Below are 10,661 nucleotides of genomic sequence, written 5' to 3' on the forward strand. Positions count from 1 at the left end.
CACACACACACACACACACACACACACACACACACACACACACACACCCCTTCCTGGGAAGAAGATGAGAGAGACTTGAAGTTTGTGAGTCATCACAGGAGCTATTCAAAGCCTAGTGGGTAACTGAGGTAAGCTGTCTACACTTAAGCGATATGAACCTCTAAGAATGATTCATGGTCCTGAGGACCTGAGAGTCAGTTTCCTGAAACTCTCTAAACTTCCAAAGAATTACACAGAAGGAGCATCTGGCTTCCCATCAGTGTCCTGTAGTATACAATGAGACAGATGCCTCTGAGGTAGGTTCTTTAAATGATCTATTCCCTTAGGTAGCACACACTCTTGTTTGTGTTTATTATTTATTTGCAAGCGTGGACTTGGCTGTCTACTTTTTGACTGTTTAATCACCTGAGACCTACTTATGGGATAAGTGACCTTGCACTTGTCAGAAACCCTTTTCCAGATGGAGACATCACTGGAGAGCCCCAGAGAAGAGCGATGTCAAAGGAAGGCAATAACAGAGACTCAAGGTCAGTTTGAATGGAGGACGAATTAATTCAACATTTCAGTTTGCATTGAGTGAGAGCCTGTGTATTTGCAAACGTGCCTTTCAGCAAGGTTCACCTTCTGTGTGTTCCTGGTGATTTCATATCGCATGGAGACATCTGGGAAGGGCCCCTCCATTCTTTGCCCAAGTCCACCTTCCTAGTGTCCTCCAAATAACCTAGCGCTTAAAACAGCCCTACATGTTCAGATATGTGGCTACGTGCACTCACAGATCTCAAAAACTGAAACCTTAATCCTCCAGGGCCATTTTGTCACACCTTTCCACTGGAAGGAATGGAAGAGTGAGGGTAGAGCAGCATAGTTGCAGGAAAGCTCAGTGGGAAGCCGTTAAAAGACAAACTGCTAAGGAGGAAAATTCCATCTGAAATCTGCAAAACGTGCCACAGCCCCACTGAAACACTAGGCTCGCTTTAAGGTGAGGAATCTCGGAGGCTGAGGACGGCTGCCAGCCGTGGGCAGTCATTCAGTTCTTCACATACTCCCTGTGGTTGTAAATCCACAGAGCAGTGAGAAGGAGGCTACTTACTGAAATAAAAGCCCCTGTCTCCGCACACGAACTGAAGGGCGTCCACCAGCTCAGCCCCACAGAGGGTCTCGGGTCCAGCCGTGGCAGAGCTGGTGAAGGTAAGCAAGAACACGGCCACGTAGAAGAGATGCGAGGAGGACGTGATGTGCATCTTCACCTGCCGAAGAAGCAGAAGGAGGGTCATGCTTCCTCCTGGGTCCTTGCCAGGAGATGGGGGTGAGGCAGGGGCGCCTTTACCCTCAGCTCTCCATTCCTGTCATTCATCAAAACTACCCGCTCCGAAGTGCAACAAGGTGTGTGAGTGACCGCAGGGCAGTGAGGGCTGAGCAGGTCTTGGCATCAAGTAACCTGAGTTTAATCCTCTTGCTACTGTGGAACCTTGGGGAAGTCCTTCCTGAACGCCTTCTCTATGGGTTCCTATTACAATTCAGTGAGATAAAATATCTAGAAACATTTACTATGTGAATGTGAAAGATGCTATTATTGCAGTGGGATCCCACACCGCTCAGAGATCCTGGTAAACCTTTGGAATCATCAAAGGTTAAATTGTGCTCAGTCCAGATTTGGGGCCAAATATGTTTTATTCATTTAAGTTCTCTCAAGATTGGCCATCCACAGATAGCATGTGCATTCATTATCGACCAGAATATTAAATTAACCAGAACATCATTCCCCAGCTACTGATTAAAGAGAATTTACTGCAGCTGAAAAAGAACTTGTGCAAATACTATATATCATCACAGTCGTTTTTTTTTTTTTTTTTTCACTTGAGAGAGAGACAGAGACAGAGAGAAACACAGGCAGAGAAAGAGAGACTGAGATTTCTTACCTGGGGAAGATCAGCAGTTAATAACTACAAGTAGAAGTATAAAATCAGGAACGGGAAAAATGTGAGGAAATTTAGGAAGGAAATTGGCTTATGCTAAGTAGACCCCACGCCTTCTTCATTCTAACGCCCCTCGTGTAAGCTTAATATCAGATCAACACACGTGTGGACTGTGCCCTCCATGAACAGGGCACTGGGCTCAAAACCTGCAAAAGCCTTTTTTTTTTTTTTTTTAAGTCACAGGAATTCGTCTCTTGGAGGGACTTATGTGTCACTGTAACCATTTTATAGCAGGAACCCCTGGTTGGCTTGACTTAGCAAATGATAGACACCCAAATGGCAGCCCCGCCAGAAGCAGGATTCCTGTGGCTCGGGTCTCCGTCCTTACCCTCAGCAGTAGAAACAATGCGAAGGTGAGCATTAAGTTTTTCCATGTTGCTACTTGTGGCACCAAGATGTGGTTTCTTCTAGGAAGCCTCCCAAGGTGAGTAGCTTCACCCCCCCTCAGATGCATTCGCTCTCAGCGGCATCAGCAGAGTCAGTGACAGGATGTTAAGCGAGGGACCCTATCAAAAGGTCATGTAGTTAAGCTGGAAGCTATCATTATGAAAAGAGGCTTTTCTGAACCTCCCAGTGGTGGCAGGTCCATTTAACCCCATCACTTTTGGAGAAACAGACTCAGTCATTTATTTTCCAACCACCTTCCTTGCCCTCCATGGACTCTTAACTTAATGGCTGTCTACATCAGTGGCAAAGTTTGCTCCATCACTGTAATTAAGATTTCCATTTTTGTGGCCAGACTTTCAGCTCAGCAATTGAGAAAAAAAAACCCTAAACCCCTGACTCTCGTTAACACAATGTAAATATTTAGTTAATACTTGTAAAACTGTGGAAGATGAAAAGCCTCCTCTATTTGCAAATCCTCATAAATAATGGACATAAAATAGAAGAGGAGGTGAAAGCTTGATGGAATATTTCTTCCATTTTCTCCATAGGACCTGTTCATGGAAACCCTCCACCCCCATGTAGCCAAAGCCACGGAGACGGCTAGAAACAAGTCATCCTATCCTTATCTTTCTTATTTATAAAATAATAATTGATGGGAGTTTTCCCTTTCAGTATTTCCAGTGGAAATCTCAGCCAGTCCAACCCAACTGGACTTCCTTGCCCTTTTCAAAAGAGAAAAATTCATAACTGATCTCACTGAACATACCTCACACTCTGGCAATGGGTCAGTTCTAGAATGTATGTTATTTTGCCAATCCTATTTCTCCATCCCTCCTTCTCTGTTGATTTAATAGTGATGCTTAAGGCCAAGCACCTGCAGCTGTAGATGCCTTCAAGTTCTTCAGTTCTTGTGAAATCCAGGGGAAAAGGTACTCAGCTTATAGCCTTCGTGAATTGAGAACTTCATTAGAGGTCAAAATTATATTTTAGTAGTTATTTATTTCATATGACACATTTAAACCCAGCAATACATAAAAATCTCTAGCATTTAAGATTTATTTTTTACAGATTTTTCCTTTCTTTTTCTTTCTTTCTCTCTTTTTTCTTTTTCTTTTCTTTTCTTTTTTTTTTTTTTTTTTGCTGAGTTATGTTCTAAGATAAGTACCAGCACTTACAGTTCTAGGACAAGATAGAACCTCTAGTGCATTCGCCTTTAAGTTCAGGGAACAGTCCAGTACAGCCACAGAGAACCAGAGAATTTATCACATTATGTTCCCCGGAAAGAAAACAATAAGGAACTGGCTTAGGAGTTAAAAGTTCGAAACAAGTGGCCCCATATGTTCATCATTTCCTGGGCCTTTTATTTTTCCAAACACAAAAGAAATGAAGAGAGAGAAAGGAAAGATCTGAGAGAGAGAAAGGAAGGAAGAACGAGAAAGAGAAAAGAAAAAAGAAAAAAATTGCAGAGCACTCTTTCCCAAAAATCATTCACAAATCCAAAATTTAAAAGACCTTTCTTTTTATCTTAAATACATGGAATATCAATTGATTCCAGATGTTTGGGCTACAATAAAAATGCCCAGCAAAATTTGAGGGCAATAGTCATAAGAAAATACTCACTGTAGGTGTAACCATTTTTGTTTGTTCCAGATCTTTTACAGCAGGTCAGGGTGGGTATTATGAGACTGATGTGGATAAACTGAGGACTTAAAAGCGTGTGCTGCTTTGTGGGTGGGGTCTGTGAAAGCATCTAGTTACATTTGGACACCCAGGCAGGTACGCTATGAGCCTGGGTAAACTGCCTTTTGTCCATTCCGACAATGAACAAATTGCACGGCTGGGATTCGAGTCAATCTTTTCCTCCAAATCAAGCCCCCAATTTCCACTGTGTGCCTATAGTAGCCGCCCTGGACAGTGACCCAAGCTTCAGTCCTCTCCTGTGCCCTCTTCCTTCTGATTCAAACACTTGGAAATATCTTGAGACTCGGAGTACAATCAGCTTGCTAGTTCTGCCTGGCAGACACCTTTACTCATTGAATTACGTTTGAAAGACCACGTAGCTCCCTCAAACCACTTCCTGCTCCAAGTATAGGAAAAAGCAACAACTTACGGCTAGCTCTACTTCTGAACAGTTCAGCATACACAACATGGAAAGTTCATTTGGAGTTTTCCAAACTTGTAATCAATGCAGAGATAACACTCCACAGCCTCTTTTAAGATCATCTAAGCAGGGAGACAAAGCCCCCAGCTGTCAGACCACATAGCATATGTGTATACTGACTTCATTTCTTTTAAAAGCAAGGTAGCCGGCATGCACCTTGGCATCTCGAGTGCAGCAGAATCAGGTGCCTGACAAGGATGTATCCTTAACTCCTAAGCCACTTGCTTGACTAAGGAAAGTCCCAGTGGTGGAGTATTTGAAAGCAGCAAATGATTACCGTACTAAGCCGTAGGGACGTTTTATGAATTGAGCCCTCAGGCAATTGCATCGGGGAGCCAGTGACAGTGGCTTAAAAGTGCTTGCAAATGGGAAAAACACAAGTCTTGAGAGATATAATTTTGCTGAGAATGGAAACTTGAACTAGGGCCAGTGATTGGAAACGAGAAGTCAGTGCATTGACAACGCCAGCCAAATTTACCTAAAGAGACTTTACAACACCGAGTATAAAATCAGAGTTTTACAACACAAAACCCCAAGTCCAAACTTCGCCCCTGAGAATCCTCTTCAAAAGAAAAAACTTGGAATAGCAGTTGCTAGAAAGTTTCCGCTTTCCATATACAGTATGCATTTGTTTAAATTATACGAATGTGCAAGGTCAGCAAGAGTTCTTAAGGAGTTCTTTTTCAGAAGAGCAAAGTAAACTTCACTCTAACTTTGACTCTCTGGGCGTAAGTGCAGAGAGTTCCGGGACCTTCGCTCCAAAGACCACATTTAAAAGCTTTAATATCATTTAAAATGTAACTCTTTATGTGTGGCATGCCTTGTAATAAAAGTCCTGACAAGTTACACACACACAGATACATACACACACAGTCCTACATACACACAAACATGGTCTTAAAAATAAAACATCTGCACCTGCAAAAAAAAATCCAAAAGTTCATATCCATGCTCTATAGCCCTTAACCATAGACAGGATTTAAAGGAATCTTCTATAATGACACCACTCAAGCCCTGCAGAAGTGGAGGATTTAGCATAAGTACCTTGCAATAGTTTTTACTCATACAGATATCTGTGCAAAGGCATTTATCTCCCGGAGCTATTTTTTCAGATCCCACAGAATTGCATATTCAGCAATTTATAAATAACTCCCAGTGCCGAAACAATGAAAATTCTAAAGTGAAGAACATCTCTAAGCAGAAGCAAACAGTACACAGTTTAAAGAAAATTCCCCAATGACTTCAAAGAGTAAGAAATATTTACCTTCAAGAAATCACAAAAGCAGCACTTAAATAATTGGGTTGGAAGACTGCTGATTTTTCCCATTGCTTCTGAAGTGCAAAGTCTGGAAATGAATTGGTTAGCAGGAATAATGAGGCAGAAAGAAATCCAGGGAGATGGGAGATGTTGAGAGCAATGTCACATTTCAATTTTGAGGACTTTATTCCATTGCGCAGGCTCTATCTGCTCTGAATTTAGCAGTGACAGTGAGATTTAGCAAACAGAAGAGGGATTTAGAGAAAATCCTCACATTTATCTACAAAACACAGACACTGTAGACAGGAAACAGCTGGGGGAACGCTTGCCTTCTCTCTCTCTCCCTCTTCTGGCAAAGTTATCGAGTAAGGACTTTTTTGGGCATGGTGACAAATAACATCATACCTTTGCATTTTAAAACTAGAGCACAGAAGCATTTTTTCCCTTAAAAGAATGCGTGTTAGTGACAGGGTGAGCAGACATTAAAATACCAGTGCTGTCCTCTGATTAACTTTCTACTGGGCAGGAAGACACACACATCTGCTAATACACCTTACCAGTATGAAAGGAATACACTTGGAGGATGGGCAAGCAATTTTATATTCCAGAGCCAACGCAAAATTAAAAAAAAAAAAAAAAAGAAATGAAAAAAAGACCATCTCAAACATACCCTACAATTTTAACCCTCAAATGTCTGGGGTAAACTAGATTGGAAGACAGCGCTGGGATGACCCCTCGTCCTAGTTGCCAAGTGAGGGGAATGATCTCATTTCCTAGAACCTGGAAAGGGGTGGGCAGCTTTGTAGTTGGCTCCCTTTAGGACACTGTCTAATGCTTTCTGCCCACGACAGGGCAAAGATTTTGCTGAGCTGTAAAGCCAACTGAAATAATAAAATCTTTTTCTTCCTTCCTCTACTCTGCTGCTTATCACCCCCAGCCTCACCCCAGGGGAAGGGCACCTGAGGGGAAAATGATTTTCCTGTCGTTCATATTTTTCTGCATAACTTGAACCTGAGTGTGTGTGTGTGTGTGTGCGTGTGTGCGTGCGCGCGCGCGCGCGCGTGCGCACGTGAGTGCATTTTATTTCTCCAGTTTTTGTGTATTCTAAATAACACCAGCTGGCTAGCAATACCCTCTCAAGGGTTATGATGTCATTCAAATCTCTCAACTGGATGAGTGGCCGGCAACATGGTCCAAGCCAGCTGTTTTGCTATTTATAATGTATACTTGCATTTGCCATTGAGAATCAAGTTCTGATCTTTTGTCAATATAGTTTGCACCAATTTCTCTTCGGTTTTGCGAAGTAGGAGATAAGAAAGTAGATTATGAAATAAGGTTGCAAAAGCCCAGGTCGGACATCCCACTTTCCCTAGAGGTCTGTCGGGGCATGGCTCCCCAGGGACGGTGGAAATAGCCTGGACCTTGCCTCTCTCTCTCGTGATTCTCAGGAGACCCAGTGATATTGACGCATCGACTCAAAACAGAGGTCTGCTGGAAACCCTTGTCTGGGTCTCTATGTTGTCCTGTGGCCAGGAAGTTGTTTGCAGAGGTGAGTGCCCTCGAAGGAAAACCCAATTGGTTTTGAAAGGGGGTTGAGTTTGCTCAAGGCTTCTCTGTGATTCATAACTTGTGGCAGTGTTTACCTTCAAGAAAGACAAGTTAGACGTTCGGAGTGATGCCATTTTAATGGTGCAGTATATTCAGCATCAGTTAGTGAGTGCCTACTGTGTGCCCAGTTACATGCATCACAGTCAAGGCCCCACAGGGGCTTTCAGCTAAGTGGCAGAGACAGAGAGGAAAACTGCTGTCATGTGGAGGGTATGTGCTCTTTTAAAAATACGAAAAGTGCACACTTTCTCTGGAAAGACAGGGAAGTGAAACCCTGTTGAGAATCCAGGATGGGGGAGGAGGGGTGTGTCATGAGAGGCTTTGGGGTGCAAAGTTGGGAAGTTTCAGTGGATGCGATTTGACCTAAAGAGTCTACAAATATGCATCATCAAGAGGTGGCCGGGGAGGCATCCGTAGGTGTGTGGGCAATTCCTGTACTTCGAAAATAATCCAAGACTTCCTTTAATTATCTCCCCTTCACACATTTAACTTAGGACCTGATTTACCGAAGATCTGTTTTTTTTCCCCCACAGCTTTGGCAGATCACATCCTTCGTGGAAAAAAAAAAAAAAAAAGTCCAACTTCCTCTCATGGACTTTGATAACGTAGATTGTCTCACATGTAGAAAGATCTGCCATTTCCACGTGTGCAGAGTCAGGTAACCGCTGAGTCTTGGTGCTGGGTGCCTGGGTCCACCGCTGGGCACCTTCACAGGTAAAGGCTGTGACTTTCCCATTGCAGTTCTCCCTTGTTTTAATCGTTCCAAGATGTCCTAGGAGCTCACTGCCCTCTCCAAGGCTGTACCCCAGTTTGATGGGCTTTTTTGGCATGCCGTGTGAACAGATCACCTTATCCCCAACTATTTCATGTAAAAGGCTGCTTCGGGAGACAGAATGCATACCGTTCCATCCGACAGTGGGCTCCTGCACTATCGACACACTGATTCACAGTCTCTTGGTTTTATAACCCCAATTACCCTTAAAGGATAATTGGGTTTTAATTTATGTCCCAGTTTTTATGTCACAATCAAAGAAAACTGAAATTTCAGTGAGTCGTAATTATCATCAGCTGTGCTGTGGAAACATTCCGATGTGAGCTCTCAGTTTCCAACAGGGAAAGCAATTTCCTGAAGTGATTACTGTATACTTCAATATGGAGAATGGTCTAGATTTCTGGGTAGGGTAAGCCAGCAACAGAGCAATAATTCCTAGGGAAATAGCCATTTTCTTGGCTAATTCCAGGAGTCAACATGAAAGCCAAAGGGCAATAAATGTGCCACGCGATGACTTTTTAATGACTGAATCCTGCACCTGTTTAGGAGAAAAAGAGATGGATGCACCTATTACTAGAGGGTCCAAGGTGGTAGTAAATCTAATCCCTAGGAAAAGTTCAGGTCAAGAAGCCCCATTGGAGAGAAACATACGGGGTCATTCTAAAATGACTGAATGATTATGTAGTCTCCCGCCTGGAACAAACTGACAGGTAGATATGGGAATTATGTGCCACCGAAGTAGCAAGGATGTGCTCATCATGAGAACATCCACTCCTGGAAATGCAGAGATTCACAGTTTCACCTTTTGCATGTGTAATGCCTGAGGGATATAAATAACTCTCCCCTAAAGCCTTCTTCTTGAGTAGCGTATTTGCATAAAGCTGCAGTCTCAGAAGACTTCTGACACCTTTCTTAAAAAAAAAAAAAAAGTCGTTCATCTCCTTAAAGAGCAGGCTGCTGATTGAGATTCACAGAAAGGGGTGGGCAAGACCCTGTCCCCCACTCTTTTTTTTTTTTGCGGTACGCGGGCCTCTCGCTGTTGTGGCCTCTCCCGTTGCGGAGCACAGGCTCCGGACGCGCAGGCTCAGCGGCTGTGGCTCACGGGCGTAGCCGCTCCGCGGCATGTGGGATCTTCCCGGACCGGGGCACGAGCCTGTGTCCCCTGCATCGGCAGGCGGACTCTCAACCACTGTGCCACCAGGGAAGCCCCCCCCCCCCACTCTTTTTGCTCGAGCCACATTCCCAGTCCTCCCCATGTCAACTGCAGAGTTGCTCATTCAAAAGCTCATCTCATATCCATGTGCAGTGGGGCAGACTTACAATTTATTTCATTAATGTCAGTGCTGACTCCTACGAAAAGCTTAGGATGGATATCTGGGGGTAAGAGGACTTTGGAACCAAATAATGGGTGAGGTTTAAGGCTTTGGGGCCACCCACCAGGCAAAGAACTTGGGGTAAACTACTGGGCCTGTCTCCTGGCTCACGGTTTGTGAGGAGGGTTGGTCTGGGAGTGTGTTCTCCAATGTCTGAGATCAAGGTCTGGTCAATTCAGAATGTAAAACTCAGAGGAAAAGGCTGGGCCTCAAAAATACGACAGGCTGCTTAACAAGGGGACCAATGTCAGCTCCAAAAGATCTGCTCAGAAGCAGCTCTGTCAGCCCTCAGAAAGATCTTTAGCTCAAAGGAAGTGCTTTAAATCCTTAGAGGCGCTTTTCCCCCACAGCTAGGGAAAACAGTAATAGGGAGAAGAAATCCTCCCACTAAAGAAATCAATGCTTTCTTTTCAACATCAAACTCGGATCTTATTTCTTCTAAAATGTCAAAAGGGCAAATGCTGAGAACAGCCAGAAGCAAAACTTTTGTGGTTTGGGTAGCAAAAGAATTCTTCGCAATGGCAGATGAGGAGTCACTGCATGGGGCGAGGATGGCGTGGTGGAGTGAGAGAGCCTAAGGGCTCACCACAATTGCCCCAAGTTGAAAAGAAAGTGAGTGAGGAAAGGAGACACCAATTCCGAATGTCAGGGGCAAGTACCCAAAGAACGCTTTCTTTCGGAATCGAAAAATGTGCGCGCCCTCTAGTGGCCGTCGGGGAAACTGCCACCGCAATCTTCACCGTTGATGTGTGGAATTTGGGAGGCGTGGGGAGTTTTGCAAAGCTCGGGATTCAAATATACTTTAAATTGCACTTATCTTTTGAAACAAATAAGCTAGGTATTTAATTCACTCTAGTTTTAAAAAAGGGAAAAGTACAAAGGGGAGAAAGGAAGATGATAAACTTTACGAGAGCAGGGATGGCGTCTCCACGGCTCTACTCCCAGGGCTTACCTTGGTATGGGCTCCAAACATTTTGTTGGTTGAATCAAAGTCTGGAAAATAAATGACGATAAAGGTAAACTATTTCACATAAAAAAGATAATAAACTCTCTGAGAGTGAAATGACCAACTTCTTCATTTTATAAATAAGAAAAATGAGGGGTGGGGGAGTGGTGGATAGAAAAG

General features: G+C 43.7%; 1 protein-coding gene across 1 annotated transcript in view; it reads right to left on the minus strand.

The window, feature by feature from the left end:
• Window positions 1–6,001, minus strand: part of IGF1 (insulin like growth factor 1) — a 56,515-nt gene extending 50,514 nt beyond the window's left edge. The window contains 2 exon segments of the mRNA XM_029206347.1: window positions 1,091–1,247; window positions 5,789–6,001. Of these exon segments, the coding sequence (XP_029062180.1) occupies window positions 1,091–1,247; window positions 5,789–5,851 (220 nt within the window). The 5' untranslated portion in view covers window positions 5,852–6,001.
• Window positions 6,002–10,661: the final 4,660 nt, after the last annotated feature.

This window comes from Monodon monoceros, unplaced genomic scaffold (genome assembly GCF_005190385.1).
Source record: "Monodon monoceros isolate NGI ecotype Baffin Bay Population unplaced genomic scaffold, NGI_Narwhal_1 Super_Scaffold_6, whole genome shotgun sequence".
Taxonomy (NCBI): domain Eukaryota; kingdom Metazoa; phylum Chordata; class Mammalia; order Artiodactyla; family Monodontidae; genus Monodon; species Monodon monoceros.